This window comes from Chlorocebus sabaeus, chromosome 1 (assembly GCF_047675955.1).
Source record: "Chlorocebus sabaeus isolate Y175 chromosome 1, mChlSab1.0.hap1, whole genome shotgun sequence".
NCBI classification, from domain to species: domain Eukaryota; kingdom Metazoa; phylum Chordata; class Mammalia; order Primates; family Cercopithecidae; genus Chlorocebus; species Chlorocebus sabaeus.
The window spans coordinates 7,864,202-7,889,743 of NC_132904.1; the positions used below are offsets into that span (position 1 = coordinate 7,864,202).

General features: G+C 50.0%; 1 protein-coding gene across 4 annotated transcripts; it reads left to right on the forward strand.

The window, feature by feature from the left end:
* Positions 1-15,883: 15,883 nt before the first annotated feature.
* On the forward strand, positions 15,884-25,479 carry SLC29A2 (solute carrier family 29 member 2). Of its 4 annotated transcripts, XM_073014448.1 has the most exons (14): positions 15,884-16,003; positions 16,108-16,363; positions 16,747-16,795; positions 17,044-17,125; positions 18,525-18,688; positions 18,842-18,981; positions 19,370-19,504; positions 20,159-20,256; positions 20,480-20,564; positions 21,439-21,572; positions 21,774-21,879; positions 21,984-22,069; positions 23,580-23,779; positions 24,449-25,479. In XM_073014448.1, the coding sequence occupies exons 3-14, from the start codon at positions 16,767-16,769 to the stop codon at positions 24,558-24,560; spliced, it is 1,371 nt and encodes a 456-aa protein (XP_072870549.1). In that variant the 5' UTR covers positions 15,884-16,003; positions 16,108-16,363; positions 16,747-16,766; the 3' UTR covers positions 24,561-25,479. The 4 variants fall into 4 exon arrangements, 3 of the variants coding, with proteins under 3 accessions (XP_072870549.1, XP_072870559.1, XP_007973768.1); XR_493705.3 differs by lacking the exons at positions 15,884-16,003; positions 16,108-16,363 and having other exon boundaries at positions 16,381-16,795; positions 24,449-25,260; positions 25,340-25,479; XM_007975577.3 differs by lacking the exons at positions 15,884-16,003; positions 16,108-16,363 and having other exon boundaries at positions 16,380-16,795; positions 23,584-23,779.
* The last annotated feature ends 63 nt before the right edge of the window (positions 25,480-25,542 follow it).

Below are 25,542 nucleotides of genomic sequence, written 5' to 3' on the forward strand. Positions count from 1 at the left end.
TCTGAGGCCAAGCCAAGCCATCGCATCCCCTGTGACTTGCACGTGTATGCCCAGACGACCTGAAGTAACTGAAGAATCACAAAAGAAGTGCAAATGCCCTGCCTCGCCTTAACTGATGACATTCCACTACAAAAGAAGTGAAAATGGCCAGTCCTTGCCTTAAGCGATGATATTATCTTGTGAAATTCCTCTTCCTGGCTCATCCTGGCTCAAAAAGCTCCCCCACTGAGCACTTTGCTACCCCTACTCCTGCCTGCCAAAGAACCACCCCCCTTTGACTGTAATTTTCCTTTACCTACCCAAATCCTATAGAACGGCCCCACACTTCCTTTGCTGACTCTCTTTTCGGACTCAGCCCACCTGCACCCAGGTGAAATAAACAACCATGTTGCTCACAAAAAAAATAAAATAAAATAAAAATAATTCAGAGGATTCAGGCTCTGGAGACAGAAGAAATTCCTATGAGTTAAGATCGTGTCTTATTGTTCCCTGATAGTAAAATAAGGAGGCTTCCCAGGTGGTGCAAAGGCTTTCAGATGTGTTAGAAAACTGAGGTTGAAAGACCTCCTCATTCGTCTGCATTTCCTAAAGATGTTGGAAGAGTTTAGCCATTGTTTTTCATCTAACTTCAAATGGCTTTCACTATGGTGCAATTTTTTTTTTTTTTTTTTTTTTTTTTTTTTTTTTTGAGACGGAGTCTCACTCTGTTGCCCAGGCTGGAGTGCAGTGGCGCAATCTCAGCTCACTGCAAGCTCCGCCTCCCGGGTTCACGCCATTCTCCTGCCTCAGCCTCCTGAGTAGCTGGGACTACAGGCGCCCGCCACCGCGCCCAGCTAATTTTTTATATTTTTTGTAGAGACGGGGTTTCACCATGGTCTCGATCTCCTGACCTTGTGATCCGCCCGCCTCGGCCTCCCAAAGTGCTGGGATTACAAGCGTGAGCCACCGCGCCCGGCCGGTGCAATTTCTTTTGTACTTTCCCCAATGAACTAAGCATGGAAATAGCAAAAGAAACATACAATATGATTTCTTTGACATAAAGTCCAGAACAGAGCTGCCAGCATCTCCAAGGGAAACACCAGTCTTGGCTTCATCTATAGGTCAGTGGAATGTCTCCCCTCTGCTTCAGCTGGAAAATTATCTTGGCATGATCCCACCAGTAATCAGGTCCTGCCACTCATCCACCTGTTTCTCACCATGACTCTGATGTCCCTGTCAAATTTCTGCAGTCTGCTCTTTGTAGACAAAACAGATCAGTTTCATTTCAACAGATTTTAAATCATCACATAATAAATCATTTTGCATTGATTCCTAGGTTCAAGCGGTCCTCCTGCCTCAGCCTCCCAAGTAGCTGGAACTACAGACACACACCACCTCGCCCTTCTAATTTTTGCCTTTTTAGTAGATATAGGGTTTCACCATGTTGGCCAGGCTGGTCTCAAACTCCTGATCTCAGGTGATCCACCCAGCTTGGCCTCCCAAAGCGCTGGGATTACAGGTGTGAGCCACTGTGCCCGGCCCCTCCTACCATCTTTGAAGCCTAGAGTAGTAAGACCAAGGAGCAACTTCCTTGAGTGGGAGCTCACATCCACTGAGTAAAGTTTTCCCCTTTGGCTTTAGGATCTGACAGGTAAACTACACAGTTCAGTTGACTTCCATCTCCACTGCTTATAGAAGCCCATCTTGCTAGAAATCCCGTCCTCAGCCTCATCAATAGAGGGCGCTGAAAAGACACTGGAGGAGACAAGCGCAGCACCCACTTTCTGTGGCGCTCAGCTCTTGGGTAGGCAGAGTTTTCCACACCAGGCTCCCTCCTGCAGGCCACAGCTTTCCATACCATCAGGCCCACACATAATAGTTTTTCCAGGGACCAGATCCTGCTGAGATCAGCTTCTCCAGCTCCCAATTCCTGACCATTCAGTGACCAGCAGCACCCAGCAGCCGCAGCTTCCCCTGGCATAGCCTCTGGCAGTTTTACAGTGTTGCCCAAGGCACTTCAAATGTCTCATCAGCCATGGCCTTGCTCTCTCCAGCGTGGTCTGGATCCCTGGCTTGGAGCAGGGCTCTTCCTTGGGTGCTCTATGTTAGCCCTCAGGGCAGCGGCTTCTCCCTCTATCCTTCTATCTGCTCTTTCTTTCTTTCTTTCTTTTTTTTTGAGACAGGACCTTACTTTGTCACCCAGGCTGGAGTGCATGGTGTGATCACAGCTCACTACAGCCTTGACTTCAGGAACTCAAGCGATTCTCCCACCTCAGCTTCCCGGTTAGCTGGGACTACAGGCACATGCCACCACACCCAGCTGACTTTTAAAACTGAATAGAGACAGGGTTTCACCATGTTGCCTAGGGTGGTCTCGAACTCCTAGTCTCAAGCAATTTGCTCACCTCGGCCTTCCAAAGTGCTGGGATTATAGGTATGAGCCACCACGCCTGGCCTATGTTTTCGTTCTGTAGTGTTCTCTTCAACTCTCATTAGTCAATCCCGCGTGATTTCAATCCCTTAATAACTCCTTATGTTGGACTTCTGCTGTTCAAATGACTGTGTGGATTCTGTCTCCTGATTAGCCTTTGACTGATATGATACTGTAGTAGTATTCCTTGATTTTCTTGTTCTGTTTTTTTTTTTTTGACCGGATCTTACTCTGTTGCCCAGGCCAGCAGGCCAGGGTACAGTGGCATAATCATGGCTCATTGCCACATTGACCTCCTGGGCTCAAGTGATCCTCCCACATCAGCCTCCCAAGTAGTTGGGACCACAGGTATGTGCCACTGTGCCTGGCTAATTTATTATTTTTTTAAAATAGAGATGTGGTCTTGCCGTGTTGCCCAGGCTGGTTGTGACCTCTTGGGTTCAAGCAATCCACTTGCCTCAGCCTCTCAAAGTGCTGAGATTACAGATGTGAGCCACTGTGCCTAGCCCATGGTTCTTTTTAAATTTGTCATTAGGCCAGGCTCGGTGGCTCATGCCTATAATCCCAGTACTTTGGGAGGCCAAGGTGGGCAGATCACTTGAGGTCAGGAGTTCAAGACCAGCGTGGCCAACATGGTGAAACCCCGTCTCTGCTAAAAATACAAAAATTAGCCGGACGTAGTGGCAGGCGTCTGTAATCCCACCTACTCGAGAGGCTGAGGCAGGAAAATCGCTTGAACCCAGGAGGCGGAGGTTGCAGTGAGTCAAGATTGCTCCACTACACTCCAGCCTGGGCAACAGAGTGAGACTCTGTCTTAAAAAAAAAAATTAAATCTGTTGTTAGTTATTCTCTCTCATGTCTTCTCCAAGATGAATTTCAAAAGCAGTTTTCATATGCTATAAGATAACCCTAAGAGTTTAATTATAACATTAAAATAATGTTAAGTTGTTGAGGAAATAACAAGTTAAGTTGTTGAGACTTTTTGTTTTTTTTTTTTTTAATGGGATCTCACTCTGTCACCTAGGCTGGAGTGCAGTGGCGAGATCTTGGTCCACTGTAACCTCTGCCTCCCAGGCTCAAAAGCAATCCTCCCACCTCAGCCTCTTAAGTAGCTGGGACTACAGGTGCATACCACCACGCCAGGCTAATTTTCTGTATTTTTGGTAGAGACAGGGCTTTGCCATGTTGCCCAGGCTGGTCTTGAACTCCTGAGCTGAAGTGATCCTCCCACCTCTGCCTCTCAAAGTTCTGGGATTACAGGTGTGAGCCACTGCACCCAGCCTGTTGAGACTTCTTACAAAGCGTCTACCCAGAAACATGAGTTAGCCCCTAAAGGAGGTAATGCTCTTGGTGGCTGTCTGCTCATTCTTGCTTATGGGAAGTTGTTTCTTCATTTGGCTGTGAGCACGTTGAGAAGGGCTGTGTTCCATTGAAGTGTTCTCGTAGTTGCTTCTGCTGTTTTAGTCTGTTAGAGCTGCTGCAACAAAATACCGTAGACTGGGTGGCTTGTAAACAACAGAAATGTATTTCCCAAAGTTCTGGAGGCTGGGAAGTCTAAGATCAAGGCACTGTCAGGTTCTGCATCTGGTGAAGACCTGCTTTCTGGTTCATAGATTGCACAGTCTCACATGTTCTCACATGATGGAAGGGGTGAGGGAACTCCCTGAGGCCTCTTTTATACAGACACCAATTACATTTATAAGGAATGTAGCCTCATGATCTAATCACCCCCCTCCATAGTCTCGCTCTGTTGCTCAGCCTGGAATGCAGTGGCATGATTTCGGCTCACTGCAACCTCTGCCTCCCTTGTTCAAGCCATTCTCCTGCCTCAGCCTCCCTAGTAGCTGGGATTATGGGTGCGTGCCACCACACCCAGCTAATTTTTGTATTTTTAGTAGAGACTGGGTTTCACCGTGTTGGTCAGGCTGATCTCGAATTCCTGACCTCGTGATCCACATGCCTGGGATTGCAGGTGTGAGCCACCACGCCTGGCCTACATATATATTTTTTAATAGAGATGGGGTGATATGGTTTGGCTCTGTGTCCCCACCCAAATCTCACCTTGAATTGTAATAATCCCCACATGTTGTGGGAGGGACCTGGTGGGAGGTAATTGAATTGGGGCAGGTTTTTCCTGTGCTGTTCTCTTGATAGTGAATAAGTCTCATGAGATCTGATGGTTTTACAAAGAAGAATTCCCCTGCACATGCTCTCTCTTGCCTGCTGTCATATAAGATACGACTTTGCTCGTTGTTTGCCTTCCGCCATGATTGTGAGGCCTCCCGAGCCATGTGAAACTGTAAGTCCATTAAACCTCTTTACTTTATAAATTACCCAGTCTTGGGTATGCCTTTGTTAGCAGTGTGAGAACAAACTATTACAGTAAATTGGTACCAGTAGAGTGGGGTTCTGCTGTAAAGATAACCCAAAAATATGTAAGCGACTTTGGAACTGGATAACAGGCAGAGGTTGGAACAGTTTGGAGGACTCAGAAGAAGACAAGAAGATGTGGGAAAGTTTGGAACTTTCTAGATACTTGTTGAATGATTTTCACCAAAGGTTATCTCAGACGGGGATGAGGAACTTGTTGGGAACTATAATAAGGGTGACTCTTGCTATGTATTAACAATGAGAGTGGTAGCATTTTTCTCCTGCCCTAGAGATCTGTGGAATTTTGAACTTGAGAGAGATGATTTAGAATATCTGGCAGAAGAAATTTCTAAGAAGCAAAGCATTCAAGAGATGATTTGGGTGCTGTTAAAAGCATTCAGCTTTGTGTATTTATGTATTCACAAAGATATGGTTTGGAATTGGAACTTGTGTTTAAAAGAGAAGCAGAGCATAAAAGTTCAGAACATTTGCAGCCTGACAATGCTGTAGAAAAAAACAAAACAAAATAAAAAAAAAAAAAAACGCTTTTCTGAGGAGAAATTCAAGCTGGCTGCAAAAATTTGCATAAGTAACAAGGAACCAAATGTTAATCATCAAGACAATGGGGAAAATGTTTCTAGGACATGTCAGAGACCTTCTCCACAGGCCCTCTTACACAGGCCTGGAGGCCTAGAAGGAAAAAAATGGTTTCATGGGCTGTGCCCAGGGCTCCTGTGCTCTACGCAGCCTAGGGACTTGGTGCCCTGCATCCCAGCTGCTCCAGCTATGGCAAAAAGGGGCCAAGGTATAGCTCAGGCCATGGCTACAGAGGGGGCAAGCCCAGTCCTTGGCAGCTTCCACATGGTGTTAAGCCTGCAGGTGCACAGAAGTCAAGAATTGAGGTTTGGGAACCTCCACCTAGATTTCAGAGGATGTATGGAAATGCCTGGATGTCCAGGCAGAGGTGTGCTGCAGGGGCGGAGCCCTCATGGAGAACCTCTGCTAGGGCAGTGAGGAAGGGAAATGTGGGGTGGGAGCCTGTTCACAGAGTCTCCACTGGGGCACCGCCTAGTGGAGCTGTGAGAAAAGGGCCACCATCCTCCAGACCCCAGAATGGTAGATCCACCCACAACTTGCACTGTGCACCTGGAAAAGTTGCAGACACTCAACACCAGCCCATGAAAGCAGCCAGGACAGGAACTGTACCCTGCAAAGCCAAAGGGGTAGAGCTGCTCAAGGACATGGGAGCTCACTTGTTGCATCAGCATGATGTGGGTGTGAGAATTGGAGTCAAAGGAGATCATTTCAGAGCTTTAAGATGTGGCTGCCCCGCTGCATTTCAGGTTTGCATGGGGCCTGTAGCCTCTTCATTTTGACCAATTTCTCCCATTTGGAATGAGCGTATTTACCCAATGCCTGTACCCCCATTGTATTTGGTAAGTAACTAACTTACTTTTGTTTTTACAGGCTCTTAAGCAGAAAGCACTTGCATTGTCTCAGATGAGACTTTGTACTGTGGACTTTTGAGTTAATGTGGAAATGAGTTAAGACTTTGGGGAACTGTTGGGTAGGCATGATTGGTTTTGAAATGTGAGAACATGAGATTTGGGAGGGGCCAGGGAAGAATGACATTGTTTGGCTCTGTGTCCCCACACTAGTCTCACCTTGAATTGTAATAATCCCCACATGTTATGGGAGGGACCTAATGGGAGGTAATTGAATCACGGGGGCAGGTTTTTCTTGTGCTGTTCTCGTGATAGTGAGTAAGTCTCATGAGATCTGATGGTTTTATAAAGGGGAGTTCTCCTGCATATGCTCTCTCTTGCCTGATGCCATGTGAGACATGATTTTGTTCCTCATTCACCTTCCATTATGATTGTGAGGCCTCTCCAGCCATGTGGAACTATGAGTCAATTAAACTTCTTTACTTTACAAATAACCCAATCTCAGGGATGTCTTTATTAGCAGTGTGAGAACAGACTAATACACAGTGTCTTGCTATGTTGTCCATGCTGGTCTTGAACTCCTGGCTTCAAGCAATCCTCCTGCCTCAGCCTCCTGCGGTGTGGGATTACAAGAGTGAGCCACTGCACCCAGCCAGGAATACAAAATAATTTGAATATTTTCTCTCTCCCAGACCTCAGTGAGACTTGTCTGGCAGAGCTGTGGACAGCCTGGAAAGCAGCAGGAACAGAGATCTGTCTCCTGGCTTAACGCAGTTGCATCAGCCTCCTTAGATTCTGTGGGCCACAGGATGCATTGTGTTGTGATGGACACTGTGCCAGGATCATTGCTCCCCAGGTGAAAGCTGATCTTAACTAAACTGTTATTCATATTTCTTCTTATCACACTGGCATATGGTAGTAACACATGCTGCTTCAGGACACCGACTCAGAAGCAAGACGTTCTGGGTTCAAGTCCTGGCTCTACCTCTTTCCATCTGCAAGGCCACAGACAAGTGACATGACTTCTGTGTGCTTCCATCTCCTCACCTGCAAAATGGGGAAATTACAGCACCTCCCTTGGAAGGTTGCAATGATTAAAAGAGTAGATACATGTGAAGAGTTTAGGACAATGACTGGCATATAGAAAGTGCTCAATGAATGCTATTTTTTAGTCACTGAAAGCAAAGCAAGCAAACGACAGCAAAAAAACAAAACATAAAGCCCCCAACGCCACCATCACCCTGGGGGTGCCAACTTCCCAGCTCACAGGCTGCTTCTCTGGGGTCCAGGTTCCTCTTTGCTTCTGGTGCTTGGAGATTTCCATTTCTTCCTTACAAGTTCCCTTAATTCTACATTTGTGATGGAGTCAGATATTTTATTCCACACCCCTAAGTGTTGTTATTGGAAATATTCAACACTAGCTTAATCTTCTGCTCAGACTCGAAGCTCCCTCCATGTCACCTTCCTTTCTGCTCCATGCTTTCTGACAGCATCTGAATGGAATTAGATGGTGTTTTCATTGGGGTAGGCCAAGCTGCTGAAACAAATGTTGGATTCTCTCTCATATAACAGTTTAGGGTAGGAGTTCCAGATTGGTGGGGATCTCTGTCCACTACTGTCATCCAAGCCCCCAGGCTGACATCAGAGCTGCCATCTACACAAAGCTTCCATGAGCCTCTGGTTGTGGCCATTCTAGCCCCAGAATGGGGAAAAGACCATGGCAGGCATGCATGGGAACTTCTATGAGCCAGTCCAGAAAGTGGCATGGTACATGAAGTCATGGACCCCAAGTGGAGGAACCAGCTGGAGCTGTGGCAGAGGAACATAAATTGTGAAGATTTCATCTTAATATGAACATTTATCAGTTCTCAAATAATACTTTTATAATTTATTATGCTGTCTTTAATCTCTTAATCCTGTTATCTTCATAAGCTGAGGATGTATATCACCTCAGGACTACTGTGATAATTGTGTTAACTGTACAAATTGATTGTAAAACATATGTGTTTGAACAATATGAAATCAGTGCACCTTGAAAAAGAATAGAATAATAGTGATTTTTAGGGAACAAGGGAAGACAACCATAAGGTCTGACTGCCTGCGGGGTTGGGCAAAAGAGCCATACTTTCTTCTTGCAGAGAGCCTATAAACAGACGTGCAAGCAGGAAACATATCACTAAATTCTTTTCCTAGTAAGGAATATTAATATTAATACCCTGGGAAAGGAATGCATTCCTGGGGGGAGGTCTATAAACGGTTGCTCTGGGAATGTCTGTCTTGTGCAGTTGAGATAAGGACTGAAATAAGCCCTGGTCACCTGCAGAACCTGCAGGCTTATGAAGGTTGGGAAAACTCAGCCCTGGTAAATTTGTGGTCGGACCAGTTCTCTGCTCTCGAACCCTGTTTTCTGTTGTTTAAGATGTTCATCAAGATGATACGTGCACCACTGAACATAGACCCTTATCAGTGGTTCTGCTTTTGCCCTTTGCCCTGTCATCTTTGATGGACCCTTATCAGTAGTTCTGCTTTTGCCGTTTGCCTTGTGATCTTTGTTGGACCCTTATTAGTGGTTCTGCTTTTGCCCTTTGTCCTGTTCCCTTAGAAGCATGGATCTTTGTTAGACCCTTATTAGTGGTTCTGCTTTTTGCCCTTTGAAGCATGTGATCTTTGTACCTACTCCCTGTTCTTACACCCCCTCCCCTTTTGAAACCCTTAATAAAAACTTGCTGGTCTGAGACTTAGGTGGGCATCACAGTCCTACCAATATATTATGTCACCCCTGGTGGCCCAGATGTAAAATTTCTCTCTTTGTACTGTCTCTCTTTATTTCTCAGCTGGCTGACACTTATGGAAAATAGAAAGAACCTACATTGAAATACTGGGGGCGTGTTCCCCCAATAGTGACATATGTCACTTCAATCAAATTCTGCTATAGGCTGGGCACGGTGGCTCACGCCTGTAATCCCAGCACTTTGGGAGGCCAAGGCAGGCGGATCACCTGAGGTCAGGAGTTTGAGACCCATCTGGCTAACATGGCAAAACCTCGTCTCTACTTAAAATACAAAAAATTTAGCCAGGTGTGGTGACAGGTGCCTGTAATCCCAACTACTTGGGAGGCTGGGGCAGGAGAATCACTTGAACCCGGGCGGCAGTGAGCTGAGATTGTACCACTGCACTACAATTTGGGCAACAGAATGAGACCCAGTCTCAAAAACAAAAACAAAACAACAACAACAACAAAAATTCCTCTAGAGAGAACCTAGCATATGGACAAGGCTAGGGAGCCTGGGAAAGGAAGCGTAGACCACGTGACATGCCCAACTACAAGTCCATTACCACCAAAGAAGAAGAGAAAGGCTTCTGGTGGGTAGCAAGCAGTCTCCGCCACAGAAGAAAAACCATGGGGTCCTGCCTAATGAAACTTGGAGATGGGACAGGAAGAGGCCATTCGAAAAGACCTTTCTCGGGAAGGGGCATTTCAGGAGGAGTCAGAGTTACTCAGAGGCAAAACACTTCTCTTGGCATTGAGAACAGAAAACTTGGAATATTCCAGGAACCAAAAGGGCTGGTGTGGCAGAGACCTGATGGGCTAAGGGGAGAGGAGCTGGCAATGGCACTGGAGAGGCGGGCAGGATCCCACTCAGGCAGGTTCCTGCAGGCTGTGAATAGATTCAGCTTCAGCTGTGAGCATGGTGGCAAGCCATTCAAAAGTGTAAGAAGGAAGTTGATATCATCCAATTTTCTTTCTTTTTTTCTTTGTGACATAGAGTCTCACTCTGTCGCCCAGGCTGGAGTGCAGTGGTGCAATCCCGGCTCACTGCAAGCTCCGCCTCCCGGGTTCACACCCTTCTCCTGCCTCAGCCTCCCAAGCAGCTGGGACTACAGGTGTCTGCCACCACACCCAGTTAATTTTTTGTATTTTTAGTAGAGACGGGGTTTCATGGTGTTAGCCAGGATGGTCTCGATCTCCTGACCTCAAGATCCACCCACCGTGGCCTTCCAAAGTGCTGGATATCATCCAATTTTCATTTTTAAATGATCCCTCTGTCTCCCAGAGCCCAGATCTCGGCTTCTTTCCCTCCCTCCCTCTCTCTCTCTCTCTCTCTCTCTCTCTCTCTCTTTCTTTCTCTTTCTTTCTTCTTTTCTGTCTCTCTCTCTCTCTCTTTTTTTTTTGACAGAGTCTCACTCTGTCGCCAGGCTGGAGTGCAGTGGCTTGATCTCGGCTCACTGCAACCTTTGCCAACTGGGTTCAAGTGATTCTCATGCTTCAGCCTCCCAAGTATCTGGGACTACAGGCACGCGCCACCATGCCTGGCTAATTTTTATTTTGAGACGGAGTCTTTCTCTGTTGCCCAGGCTGGAGTGCAGTGGCACCCTCTCGGCTCACTGCAAGCTCCGCCTCCCGGGTTCACGCCATTCTCCTGCCTCAGACTCCCATGTAGCTGGAACTACAGGCGCTCCTCCACGCCCGGCTAATTTTTTGTATTTTTAGTAGAGACGGGGTTTCACCGTGTTAGCCAGGATGATCTCGATCTCCCGACCTCGTGACCCGCCTCCTAAAGTGCTGGGATTACAGGCGTGAGCCACAGCACCCAGCTGAACTCATCCTTTTTTATGGCTGCATATATTCCATGGTGTATATGTGCCACATTTTCTTAATCCAGTCTATCACTGATGGACATTTGGGTTGGTTCCAAGTCTTTGCTATTGTGAATAGTGACGCAATAAACAAATGTGAAAGCACATTATAATTCACATTACCATCGCAGAAATGGAAATACTTAGGTGCAATGAATATAACAAAATATGCAAGATCTATATGAGGAAAACTACAAGACTCTGATGAAAGATATCAAAGAAGAATTAAATAAATGGAGAGGCCTGGGACCTGGGCTCATGCCTAGGATTCCAGCACTTTGGGAGGCCAAGGTAGAAGGATCACTTGAGTCCAAGAGTTTGAGATGAGTCTGGGCGACATAATGAGACTTATTCTCCACAAAAAAATTTAAAAATTTAAAAATTAGCTTGGTGTGGTGGCACATACCTGTGGTTCCAGTTACTTAGGAGGCTGAAGAGGGAAGATCAACTGAGCCTGGGAGGTTGAGGCTGCAGCCAGCTGTCACTGTACCATTGCACTCCAGCCTGGACATCCGAGTGAGACCTTGTCTCAAAATTAAGTAAGTAAATAAATAAATAAATAAAATGGAGAGATATTCCCTGTTCATGGATAGGAAAGCTTCATATTGTCAAGATATCTCTCCTTCCCAACTTGATTCCATCAAAATTCCAGGAAATTATTTTGTGGATATTGACAAACTGATTCTAAAGCTTCGATGAAGTGGCAAAAGACTCAGAATAGCCAACACAATATAGGAAAAGAACAAAGTCAAAGTCAGGGCCAGGCATGGTGGCTCAAATCTGTAATCCCAGCACTTTGGGAGGCTGAGGCAGGTGGATCATCTGAGGTCAGGAGTTCGAGACCAGCCTGGCCAACATGGTGAAATCACATCTCTACTGAAAATACACAAAATCAGTGGGGCGTGGTGACGTGTGCCTGTAATCCCAGCTACTGGTGAGACTGAGGCAGAGAATCACTTGAACCCGGGAGGGGGAGGTTGCAGTGAGCCGAGATTGAGCCATTGCACTCCAGCCTGGGTGACAGAGTGAGACTCCGTCTCAAAAAAATAAAAAAGTTAATAAACAAACAAACAAATAAAACAAGATATCACTGCATCCTGATTAGACTGGCTAAACTCTAAAACATTAACAACACCAAGTGCCCACAAAAATGTGGAGCATCAGGAATTGTTTCATTGTTGTTGCTGGGGACAAAAAATGGTACAGGCACTTTGGAAGATAGTTCGGCAGTTTCTTACCAAACTAAACAGTCTTACCATATGATCTAGCAATGGTGCTCCTGGGTATTTAAAACAAATTGAAAACTTATGTCCACACAAAAACCTACACACAATTGTGTATAGCATCTTTATTTGTGATCACCAAAACATGGAAGCAACCAAGATGTCCTGAAATAGGTAAACGGATAAACAAACAGTGGCAATTCATAAAATGGAGTATTATTTAGCAATAAAAAGAAATGAGTTGGTTGGGCGTGGTGGCTCATGCCTGTAATCCCAGCACTTTGGGAGGTCGAGGCAGGCGGATCACTTGACGCCAGGAGTTCGAGACCAGCCTGGTCAACATTGGGAAACCCTGTCTTTGCTAAAAATACAAAAATTAGCTAGGCACGGTGGCAGGCACCTGTAATCCCAGCTACTTGGGAGGCTGAGGCAGAAGAATCACTTGAACCTGGGAGGCAGAGGCTGCAGTGAGCCGAGATCATGCCATTGGACTCCAGTCTAGGTGACAAGAGTGAAACTCCATCTCAAAAATTTAAAAAATTAAAAGCAAACAAACAAAAAGAAATGAATTATCATGCCATGAAAAGACATGGAGGAACCTTAAGCACACACATAAATGAAGGAAGCCAGGCTGGACGCAGTAGCTCACACCTATAATCTCAGCACTTTGGGAGGCTGAGGCCAGAGGATCACTTGAGGTCAGGAGTTCAAGACCAGCCTGGCAAACATGGTGAAACCCTGTCTATACTAAAAATACAAAAATTAGCCAGGTGTGGTGACATGCACCTGTTATTCCAGCTACTTGGGAGGCTGAGGCAGGAGAATCACTTGAACCTGGGAGGCAGAGGTTGCAGTGAGCTGAGATCGCACCATTGCCTGGGCAACAAGAGCAAAACTCCATCTCAAAAATAATAATAATAATAATAATAATAATAATAATAATCAATGTTGAATGAAATTCAGCACACAGGTTTAATAGCGGATTAAATACAACCTAAAAATAAAATCTACTGTTTATTTTTTAAAAACCATGTTGATAATTTTTCTGAGCCTAGACTTTAAATCCTTTTTACATTTAGACAAAATGTATTATTTGCAAGGCTTGAAAATACACAGCTTTCTTCAGTAACACAGCTACTGTCTGTGTTGACGAACAGTTGCACTTTGACTTCTTTGGAACTTAATTAGGACTTGGTCACATTTCAGAAAATCACATCCTAGCATAAAGAAAAGACAAATATTTAAGGTGATGGACATCTTAGTTGTCCTAGTTTGATCTTTACACATGATATGAATAGATTAAATGATCACATACACCCTGAAAATATGTACATCTATTATATATCAATTAAATAAATAAATAGGGCTGGGCGCGGTGTCTCACGCCTGTAATCCCAGCACTTTGGGAGGCCGAGGCAGGTGGATCACGAGGTCAGCAGTTCAAGACCAACCTGACTAACATAGTGAAACCCTGTCTCCACCAAAAATACAAAAAAATTAGCTGAGCATGGTGGCGGGAGCCTGTAATCCTAGCGACTAGGGAGGCTGAGGCAGGAGAATCACTTGAAATTGGAAGGCAGAGGTTGCAGTAAGCCGAGATTGTGCCACTGCACTCTAGCCTGGGCAATAAGAGAAAAACTATGTCTAAATAAATAAATAAATAAATAAATAAAACAAAATAAATAAGTACGAATAAAACTTAAAACATAAATGACTAAAAAAAATTGTTTTTAGGCCGGTCACTATGGCTCATGCCTGTAATCCCAGCACTTTGGGAGGCTAAGGTGAGTGGATCACAAGGTCAGGAGTTCAAGACCAGCCTGGCCAAGATGGTGAAACCTCGTTTTTACTAAAAAATACAAAAATTAGCTGGGCATGGTGGCTCATGCCTATAATCCCAGCTACTCGGGAAGGCTGAGGCAGGAGAATCACTTGAACCTGGGAGGCGGAGGTTGCAGTGAGCCGAGATTGCACCAGTGCGCTCTAGCCCAGGCGACAGAGGAAGACTCTGTCTCAAAAAAAAAAAGTTTTTTTAAAAAGAAAAGAGGCTGGGTGCGGTGGCTCATGCCTGTAATTCCAGCACTTTAGGAGGCTGAGACGGGCAGATCACCTGTGGTCAGGAGTTCAAGACTAGCCTGGCCAACATGGCGAAATCCCATCTCTACTAAAAATAAGAAAATTAGCCAGGCATCGTGGCACACACCTGTAATCCCAGCTACTCAGGAGGCTGAGGCAGGAGAATCGTGTGAGCCCAGGAGGTGGAGGTTGCAGTGAGCCAAGATCCCACCACTACACTCCGGGCTGGGCAACAGAGAGAGACTCTGTCTCAAAAAAAAAAAAAAAAAAAAAAGAAAAGAAAAGAAAATCCTGGCAAACTAGTGGTCTCTGAGTGGCCAGTTTCACTGCACGCCGGTATCCCATGTGAGTTTGTAGCTGTGGATTCACTGCAGTTTTATAAAGAAGGGCAAGCATCTGACAGCTTCACATACCATGAATAGTAACACATTCACACATACCATGTTATTACCAAACACTTTTCTTTATGATTCCTCTGCAGCACAATCAGGATATTATCTGAACATCAAATATTATTGTGTATAGGTAGGGTTTGTTCTATATGAATTTCATTGCAGGATAGTAACAAAATATTTATTACAAGAATGACGGAATCGGCCCCAGCTGAACGTCTGTCTGTGCTTTGAAATGAAATCTGAACTTAATCAGTCCTCAGGCTTGCCATAACCAGCCTGGCTGTTGTAGAGGCTCTGTCCCCTCCTCCCACCAATGCCAGCCAAAGGGATTTATTTGTATGTCCCAGAATGTGTCAGCACTCTCTTGTCCCTTGTCTTAGGACAGGCTGTTCTCTCCCTGAAATGCCCTCATCCTCTCCCTTCACTGTCTCAACAAATTCAGTGCTCCCCAGCCTCCATTCTCAAGTCCTTCCTTCACAACCTGTGCCGTAGCTGTGCTGCACCAGCAGCCTCGCTTGATTTTCTTAAAATAACTCATTTTCCATCAGTAAATTGATTTTTCAGAGAAAAGTTGATATCATAATCATAAATAGGAAACCAGTATGAGTAGCCCTGAAAATAAAGTTGCTATGAAAATAAATAAAAGACAAATACAAGTTAATAATTTTTCATAGAATTGTCAGCAGACCCTCTGAGGCTGAGGGGAAGGGATGGGGAGGCAGATTAAGAAGTGTTAGCAACCTGTTAACACCCTTAACATATCCAGAGGCTTGAAAGAAAATGGAAAGAATAACTTTCTCTTTCGGTGTAATTTAATGCTGTCCCTTTTCTCCCTAAAATCACCTGCATTTTACTGCAACCCATTTATCACTCAACGGCGCTAGATGCTGCCAGTAAACCAACAGACCAGACAAGCACAGCCTATGCCCCTACAGACTCACAGTCGGCTGGAGGAAAAACATAAGGAACCCGGGAATGGCTATAAAATGTCATTGCTTGAGAAAATAGTTTCTGGTCGGGCGTGGTGGCTCACGCCTGTAATCCCAACACTTTGGGAGGCCGAGGCGGGCGGATCACCTGAGGTCACGAGTCAGAGACCAGCCTGGTCAAAAGACGAGTTTGAGACTAGACTGGCCACCTCTTTAGTAGAGATGGTGAAGGCCCGTCTCTACTAAAAATACAAAAATTAGTCGGAGGTGGTGGCATGCGCCTGTAGTCCCAGCTACTCCGGAGGCTGAGGCACCAGAATCGCTTGAATCTGCCTGGGAGGGGGAGGTTGCAGTGAGCCAAGACCACGCCACTGCACTTCCGCCTGGGCGACAGAGCGACACTCTGTCTCAAAAAAAAAGAAAAAGAAAATAGTTTGTGTTTCGGGGCCTCTCACTTCTCCAGCGTCCCGATACGCCCGGGGATTGCAGAGAACCCACACCTATTCGTAGATTATGAGTAGGAGCAAATTAATGATTTATAGTCTTTTGAAAGGTGTTTTTTTTTTTTTTTTTTTTAACATAAAAAGAGTGGGGAGTTGAAAGTAATGCTGTTTTTTCCAGGCACTCCCGGGGACCCAGCGCGGCGAAGCCTGCCAGGATCGCGGGCGACCGGCGGCGGTTCCGGTTGCCCGGTCTGGGCCCGGCTTGGGTTACGCTCTGGGTGGGGGCTCCGCAGCGGCTCCCTAGTTAGCGGGCGCCCCGGTGGGCTCCAGCTTTAGGGGTCGCTGGAGCGGCTCTGGCATCACCTCGGAGTTGACGAAGCGGGAAGAGCCCCGCGCCAGTGCTGCCCCTACAGAGCTCTCAGCGAGGGGTGGAGGTGAGGTTACCCCCAGCCCCTACCCCCGCCTTCCCCTCCGGCGCCCGCGGAGAGGACTGGGGGCTGCAGGGAGGGGTTGTGCCGTGAGCGGGCGGGTTCCGGAGGCTCCGAGGTGGGGCGGGGCCCGAGCCGGAGTCTAGAGTCCCTGCGGCGGGTGGGGGAAGGAAAGACGGGTGGCGCGACCCTCTGTCCCCGCCCCGGGGGCGGAGCCCAGGTCCCAGCCTGCGGAGCGCGAGACCCGCCGAAATCCGCCGGAGGCTACCTGTGCGGCTCCTGCAGCCCTGCACCGGGATCTGGGGATACCCGCCCCCCGCCCCACCGGTGCTGTGGCCCTCGGCCCCAGCGCAGGTGCTGGTGGGGCTTCTCTGTCCCTTTCACCCCAGGCGCATCCGCTGCGACGGCCATGGCGCGAGGAGACGCCCCGCGGGACAGGTGAGTGGGCCCGGGTGGGTACGGACCGGGACCTAAGTGACCCGGGGAGTTGCAGACCCGCTCCCTGGAGGCGCTCCGAGGCGCAGAGAAGACCGGATCGAACTACAATTCCCATCAGCCGACTCCCTCTGCCGCCAGAGCTGGGGTGATGGGGGTTGTAGTCCGCTCCGGAGGGGGCGGCCTGGGAGGCGGGAGGGCCCGCGGAGGCGGGTGCGTCCTCGGGGTGACCTTCCCACCGATCCCCACAGCTACCACCTGGTCGGGATCAGCTTCTTCATCCTGGGGCTGGGCACCCTCCTTCCCTGGAACTTCTTCATCACCGCCATCCCGGTGAGATTCCTGGCGGCGTGGCAGCCTCGTGGCCACAGCCAGCACCCCTTCCTCCAGCCCTTTGGGATGAGGTTTACCGGGCGCTTCCTCACCGCGCACCTGTGACCCCTCGTTGAGCTCATTTATGGGCTGAAGCTCGGAGACACAGAGAGGGCAATGCTTCCCGCATGACTAGGAAAGCAGAACTTCAGGAATGTCCACATCTCAGAGGGCCAAGGCCACCAGCCCACAGGGTCTGGAATGAGCAAAGGCGCTTCCCACCCACCTCCTCTATGTGTCGTTATTCCTGAGTCAGTCACCCCAAAAGTCGGTTATCGAACGTTTGATTTTCTTTGAAATACCATGAATTTCACTCATTCATGCATTCATTCATTCAACAAACGTTTAATGTGCACCTACTGTGGAGAAGGCACTGGGGACACAGGAGGAAACAGCAGGGAGTGTCTTCAGGGAAGGCAGAAATATGGGGTTTGCATTGTCTTTGGGACCGGGTTATTCATCTGTATTCACTGCAACAACTTTGCAAATGCCTCTTGGGTACTGGCTCTGTGCTGGGCCCTGGAAACCCAGAGATGAATCAGCCCCTGGTCTTGAGAGCAAGAGGGGCCAAAGAGCTATTAATAATGTAACATGATGCGCGACATTCCAGGCTTACAGCAGAGTGCAGTGGGTCCCCAGGGGAGGGAGAAAGTTTCTTCTGCTTCGTGGAAGAGATTTGTAAATTGGGAGTAGGGTAAGCAGAGTGCATATGGAGGGGTGTGGTCAGTAGGGTGGAGGTGACAGCCACGCCCAAGGCAAACAGGCAAGAGAGGATCAGCCTATTTAGAGAGAGATCCAGAGCCAGGGCTGCCTGGAGCTTAGCTGGATGGAGCAGAAGATGGGGCACAAAGGGAGACTGGGATCTGATTCTGAAGGGCTGTTCTATTTGGGGCTTTGCCCTGCAGGCAGTAGGTAGGAATGAAGCGGGGTGTTGAGGAGTGAGGAGGTTAAGCAGAGGAGTGGCAGGCTATGTGCTCCAGAGAGAATGCAGTTGGTCAGCACCTAGGCCAAAGCCTGGCTGACAGTAGGCGCTCAATAAATACCCCTGGAATGAATGAATCTAGCAGCTGCTGCACGAGTGGGGATGGGGGCTGGAACCAGGGCGCTGAAGAGAAGGGGCTGTCCAAGCCTGGATCGAGGCTTATGCTGGGAGCTCTTAATGCTTGGGCTGTGTCTCAGACTTCAGCCATTTAACTCAGTGCACATCCATGGAGCCCCGACTGTGTGCCAGGCGCTGGGGACAGAACAAGGACATGGCAGACAAGTCCCTGCAGACAGTAGAAAGCAATCACAAGTGAGGGGGAAGGCAGTGGGGGAAGGCTGAGAGGTGCTGACCCTCCGTCACCTCCCCACCTGGCAGTACTTCCAGGCGCGACTGGCCGGGGCCAGCAACAGCACAACCAGGATCCTGAGCACCAACCACACAGGCCCCGAGGATGCCTTCAACTTCAACAATTGGGTGACGCTGCTGTCCCAGCTGCCGCTGCTGCTCTTCACCCTTCTCAACTCCTTCCTGTACCAGTGGTGAGAGGCCTGCCCTGGCTCCTGTGCCCCCTGCCGATGCAGCTTCATTGAGGCCTTCCCCTGCGCCCCCCGGCCCCCAGCCCTACTGCCCAGCCCTTCCCCAGCCCCCTCTGGCCTGGGCCCCACTGATCCACTCTGCCCCCTTCTGAGCAGCATCCCGGAGACGGTGCGCATTCTGGGCAGCCTGCTGGCCATACTGCTGCTCTTTGCCCTAACGGCAGCATTGGTCAAGGTGGACATGAGCCCGGGACCCTTCTTCTCCATCACCATGGCCTCCGTCTGCTTCATCAACTGTGAGCACCTTCACCCCCTCCCCAGCCAGCCCATGCAGGGCTTCAGCCTGGCCTCATCACTGAAAGGGCCCAACATATCTGAGAAGGGAAGACAGCATCATGGTCACTCATATCCCTGGTGAAGAAACTGAGGCCCAGAGGGAGGGGAAGAGTCACTTGTCTGGTGACCTAGGAGCAGGCTTCCTGGTCGACAGCCCCACAAACCAATGGCTGCACCTCAGAAAAGGACTGAATGGCGGGTGTTGCCCCAGAGTGCCCAGAGTCCCTAGGGAAGCTCACACCTGTGCAACCTTGTCCGGAGTCCCCTGTGCATCCTGCCGACACCTCCTCCAGGGAGCCCCTGAGTCCTGCCTAGTTGAGCAGCAGCCCCCATCCCTGTCTTCCACAGCCTTCAGTGCAGTCCTACAGGGCAGCCTCTTCGGGCAGCTGGGCACCATGCCCTCCACCTACAGCACTCTCTTCCTCAGCGGCCAGGGCCTGGCTGGGATCTTTGCTGCCCTTGCCATGCTCCTGTCCATGGCCAGTGAGTGCACTTGGGTGGCTGGAGGGCTGGGGCGGCCTCTGAGGTTTGGGGAACAGAGAGGGCATGTGAGAGCAAGACACCTGGGTTCTGGGTGAAGATGGAGGTAAGAGGGTGATATGGAAATGGGGATTGGGTCTGGGGCTAGGGAGTGGGGCTCATGGGCCCTGCAGTGAGGAGTAATAACCAAGCGAGGACTGGGTTAACTCAGGGACAGGGGCAGGATTCCTGGGGCCAGTACTGGCATGTGGCAGCAGGTTGAAGTTGAAGGATGAGGGGATGGGTTTGGGATTCAGATAGTCTTGGATTTGAATCTGCTTCACCGCTTACCAGCTAGGGGCACTGGACAAGGCTTGTCACCCCTCTGTGCTAGTTTCCCCACCTACGTGATTGTTCTAGCTCCCTGCTCAGATTATAATGAGCATGCAATAAGAGAAGGCTCCTGACACATAGTACGTGCTCAACAAAAATGACATATAGGGGAAAGTGGGAGAAGGGCAGGGCTGCTCTGGGGCCCTGCACAAGATTCCCATTTTCAGTGAAGGGAGGCTGGGAGCGGGGCTGAGAAGTGCACAATGGGAAGTGGGACAAGAGTTGGAAGCCCCATGGGAGCCAGTGGGACCAGGTACCTCTTCTGCAGCTGAAGTTTCTCCGCAGGTGGCGTGGACGCCCAGACCTCCGCCCTGGGGTACTTTATCACGCCCTGTGTGGGCATCCTCATGTCCATCATGTGTTACCTGAGCCTGCCTCACCTGGTGAGCCTGCTGTTGGGCTTGAGGCCCCACCTTAAAGCATCTTGGATAGAGTCCTGAGTCTGAGACCCTGAGAGAGGCCAGGGGAGGTGGAGGAGACCTGGCCTCAGCCCTGACCCCCAGAGAAGACACTGAGGGACCCCAGCCTCCAGGCCAATGATGTGGGCAGGGATCCAGACACCTCAGGCAAGCCAGGCAGGCCCAACACTTTTCTGTCCTTCTGCAGAAGTTTGCCCGCTACTACCTGGCCAATAAACCATCCCAGGCCCAAGCTCAGGAGCTGGAGACCAAAGCTGAGCTCCTCCAGTCTGGTAAGCCCTGAGAGCCACCTCCCCTGGGAAGCCGTTCCCTCTGTTCCCAGCCAGAGCCCACCCCAGTAGCCTTGTGCAAACCGGAAGATCATGAAGGGAAGTTGGTAGGATTAAAGTCATCCCTGCTGTTGTTTGGGCCTCAGTTTCCACCTCTATAAAATGAGGAGGCAATAGAGCTTCCATGCATGCAAACTTTGGATCCAAAGACCTCTGAATTTGAGTACTGGTTTCACAATGTCTCAGCTGTGTGGCCTGAGACAAACCACTTAGCCACTGCAGCCCTCTGAACCTCAATGTGTCATTTGTAAAGCAATGGTAATGAGGTAATCCATCTAAGGTGCTTTGCTCATCGCCCGACCCATGCATGTGCTTCCTGGTAGCTATGCATGTTTCCATCATGAATTCGCTTCGCCTGCAGCCTGGGCTGGAGGAAGGGCACTTGTTTTTTTTTGGGGGGGGGGGCGGGGGGAAGGGGGTGCGGTTTGTTGTTATTTTGAGGCAGCATCTCACTCTGTCACCTGGGCTGCACTGCAGCGCAATCACAACTCAACTGCAGCCTCGACTTCCTGGGCTCAAGTGACCCGCCTCAGTCTCCCGAGTAGCTGGGACTATAGGTGCAGGCTGCCCTGCCCGGCTAATTTTTGTATTTTTGTAGAAATGGGGATTTACCATGTTGCCCAGGCTGGTCTCGAACTCCTGGGCTCAAGCAATCTGTCCACCTCAGCCTCCCAAAGTGTGGGGATTACTGGTGTGAACTACCATGCCCAGCTGAGGATCACTTGTTTTAACTGCTGGGAATCTCCCTTCGTTGGGCCTGGCTGTCGGGAAACCTGGGTCACAAGCATGACCCCTCCCCCCTCCCTCCTCCCCCCAGATGAGAACGGGATTCCCAGTAGTCCCCAGAAGGTAGCTCTGACCCTGGATCTTGACCTGGAGAAGGAGCCGGAATCAGAGCCAGATGAGCCCCAGAAGTCAGGAAAACCTTCGGTCTTCGTTGTCTTCCAGAAGGTTTGGCTTGGATATAGCCCCAACCACCATTCCTGGGGAAGAATGGGGTTCACATTGTCTCCCCCAAGGTCATAGGGTCATAGTGGGTCAGGGACACAGCTGTGCCAGACCCCAAGTGTCCTGCTCCCAGATGGGGCTTGGGCAAGAGGGTGGGGCCCTGGGACTGCCCTGCCTGCTCACACCCCTGCCTCTGGCTCCCAGATCTGGCTGACAGCGCTGTGCCTTGTGTTGGTCTTCACAGTCACCCTGTCCGTCTTCCCCGCCATCACAGCTATGGTGACCAGCTCCACCAGTCCCGGGAAGTGGAGTGAGTGTCGGAGTGGAGAAGACAGCAGGGCGGGGGGTACAAAGGGGAGAGGACGGGAGAGGGGAACTGGGGACCAGTATGAACTGCAGCCTTTTCCCTCCCAGGTCAGTTCTTCAACCCCATCTGCTGCTTCCTCCTCTTCAACATCATGGACTGGCTGGGACGGAGCCTGACCTCTTACTTCCTGTGGGTAAGCACACCAGGGCTGGGTGATCTGATGTTTTAGGAAGCAGTTTGGGATCCGAGGTCTTGAAAGAGCACGGAGGTGATTTTCCGGTAGTCCAAGTGGCCTGGCAGTGGAACCACTGGCCAAGCGGCAGGGAGCACCTGCGCCCTGGAGGTGTGCAGGCCAGGGCTTGCACTGTGAGCTCCTTGAAAGCAAAAGTCACATCCAGCTGACCTCTGTGTCCCCAGCATGCAGCTTTCGCTGCTCAGAGAATGTTACATGGAGGTTCCTGCACCAGGTGAGGGACTGAGCAAGAGTCTTAGTTTTGGGGTTGGTTTTAGCCATGGTGCTGTGTCTTTAAATGAAATCTTCCAAAGAGACAATACATAAAGCAGGTGAAAGAGGAGCTGATCTACCGCTTCCGATCCCACTCAGAAACCCCATCTGCCCCCAGGGGGTTCTGGGAACCACCAGGGGATGCTCTGAGGAACCGAGTATGTAAACTGTAAATGCTGTGGAGAGCATGAGCTGGAGCCTGGGAGAGGTAGAGGTGAGCCCCAGGCCGGTCCCTGATTGCTGGGTGGCCTTGGCCCAGGCCCCAGTGCTGGGTCCTCCCTCACTGGCTCACAGGGTAGGTCAGGTCAGAGGAGGTCAGGGGGTGACAGATGGGTCTATCCTATGGGTGGGCCAGGCGTGGTGGCTCATGCCTATAATCCTAGCACTTTGGGGCTGGACGCGGTAGCTCACGCCTGTAATCCTAGCACTTTGGGGGGCCAAGGTGGGTGGATCACGAGGTCAGGAGTTCGAGGCCAACCTGGCCAACATGGTGAAACCCCGTATCTACTAAAAAGATAACAATTAACTAGGCGTGGTGGTACATGCCTGTAATCCCAGGGAGGCAGAAGCTGCAGTGAGCCGAGATCGCACCACTGCTCTCCAGCCTGGGAGACAGAGCGAGACTGTGTCTCAAAAAAAAAAAAACCAAAACCTAAAATCCGAGCACTTTCAGAGGCCAAGGCAAGAGGATGGCTTGAGCTGAAGCTAAGGAGTTCACAACCAGCCTGGGCAACACAGTGAGACCTTGTCTGTACACACACACACACACACACACACACACACACACACAAATTTTTAATGAAAAAAAGAGGCTGGGTGTGGTGGTTCACGCCTGTAATCCCAGCACTTTGGGAGGCCGAGGTGGGTGGATCACTTGAGGTCAGAAGTTCGAGACCAGCCTGGCCAACATGATGAAACCCCCGTCTCTACTGAAAATACAAAAATTATCTGGGCATGGTGGCGGTGGGTGCCTATAGTCCCAGCTACTCAGGAGGCTGAGGCAGGAGGATTTCTTGAACCCAGGAGGTGGAGGTTGCAGTGAGCTGAGATCAGGGCCACTGCACTCCAGCCTGGGCAACAGAGTGAGACTCCATCTAAAAAAAAGAAAAAAAATAAAAAGTACTCTATGGGTGTCCTGAGATGCCCTGGAGCAGAGACCTGGGTCAAGGGACCACACTGACCCCAGCCTCTGCCACAGCCAGACGAGGACAGCCGGCTGCTGCCCCTGCTGGTCTGCCTGCGGTTCCTGTTCGTGCCCCTCTTCATGCTGTGCCACGTGCCCCAGAGGTCCCGGCTGCCCACCCTCTTCCCACAGGATGCCTACTTCATCACCTTCATGCTGCTCTTTGCCATTTCTAATGGCTACCTGGTGTCCCTCACCATGTGCTTGGCACCCAGGTCTGGGGGAATGGGGTGGGGTGGGGGACTGGGAGTGGGGAGGTGGGTTCAGTCTTTGGGAAGGGACTGCCTTCGAGGGAGGGATGGCCCATCTTGCTTCTGGCCAGCCCAACCTTAGCTGTCTGCAGGCCTTGCTGGCGCCCCTTGCCTGGCCAGCCCTTAACTGCAGGGGAGAGGAGAACTGGGCTAGTGAGGTACCTGCCCAGCAAAGTAGCCCAGGCACTGGTTCTGGGGCCGCCTCAGTGGGCCTCAGTTTCCCCATCTGTAAAAAAAAAAAAATGGGTTGAACTGTCATTCCTCAGGGCCCATCTAGCTGTAAAATTCTCAGTTGAAGGAGAGCTAAAGTTTTGACGAAAAACAAGGTTCGTGGGCTATTTCCTCAAGGGGCAATGGAGTATAGAATCCAGAGAAAATGAAGCTGGCAGGGCAGACAGGTTGGGAGCACTGTGGAAAGGGCAGGCTGTGGAATCTGGAATCCCATCATGTTGGACCCAGAGGCCCTGAGAGACGTCCTTATCCAGCAGCCTCATTTACAGACCAGGAAACAGACCCAGAAAGACAGGGCCAGTTTTGGTGACAGAGCCCAGACTGGATGGGCAGAGGGCGGTGGAGCTGGGTCTAGGTTTGGACCCAGCGTTTTCTAAGAGCTCCTGTTCCCGGGTGTTCTAGGCAGGTGCTGCCACACGAGAGGGAGGTGGCTGGCGCCCTCATGACCTTCTTCCTGGCCCTGGGACTTTCCTGTGGAGCCTCCCTCTCCTTCCTCTTCAAGGCGCTTCTCTGAAGTGGCCCCTCCGGGCTCTTTGGCAGCCTCTTCTCAACGTCTCCTTCTGAAGCTGAGATCCAGCCCAGGGCGAATGGCGAGCTTGGCTTAGGCCTCTGCTGGGTGGAGGCCTCTGGGCCTGGGGTTACCAGCAGGGGGCAGGAGCTGCTCTTCATCCACTTGGAGTGCTGCGGGGAAGAATTCATCACCAGTCATTCTAACCCTCACCCAGGAATGGGGGTGACTTGCACAAGACCTCATGGAAAGGGTGATGTCTAGAGAAGAGACGGTACAGGGCATGGCCACTCCCCACCACCAGGTCTGCATTTGTTCATCATCACCAGGAGCAGAGGCAACCAGAGGGTTCAGAGTGGGAGGTGGGGCCAGCCCAGGGCAGGAGCTCCTCATCCTCCCAGGCCTCAGCGACCCAGGGTAAAAGGTGCCAGGGATGTTGCGGGGACCTGGAAGAAGAAACAGGTGTTGAGGACCTGAGAGTGCTCAAAGGGCCAGGCTCAGCCTCAAGCAGTGTTTTCATTGCCAACACTTACTGTCCCCACTCCACAGAGCCCAGCTGGGCCTGGGCCCCAGAGCCACAGCTAGCCTGCATGTGTGCACTGCACTTTACAGTTTGCAAACCTCTTCCATACCCACTCTCTCACCGAAGCCTAATTGAGGCCCTTGAAAGGAGCTGGGCAAGGATTGTGCTTCCCCCATTATACAGGTGAGGAAACTGAGTCCTGGGGAATGTGACTGGTCCGCGGTAGAGCCGGGATCCAACCCCATCTCCCTCCTCCCTGTAGGTGCTGTTCTTCCTGCCCAACACCTGTTTCTGTTTTCCTCAAGGGATTCGGGGCAGGAGCCCTGGGTACTTACTCCCCCTTTTTGCTGTTTCTCCTTCAGACCCTGCTCTTGGGTCTAATAACAACCCCATTTATTTGTATGATGCGTTCACCAAGTCTTTATTTCCGAAGTGCTGTTGGCTCTATTGGCCTCAGTGAACTGG

Excerpts from the sequence above, each read along its gene's own strand:
- SLC29A2 (XM_073014448.1), top strand. The coding sequence starts at position 16,767 with ATGGCGCGAGGAGACGCCCCGCGGGACAG. Across the intron at positions 20,565-21,438 it reads AGCTGAGCTCCTCCAGTCTG|ATGAGAACGGGATTCCCAGT; the intron begins GTAAGCCCTGAG and ends TCCTCCCCCCAG. Across the intron at positions 22,070-23,579 it reads TGACCTCTTACTTCCTGTGG|CCAGACGAGGACAGCCGGCT; the intron begins GTAAGCACACCA and ends CCTCTGCCACAG.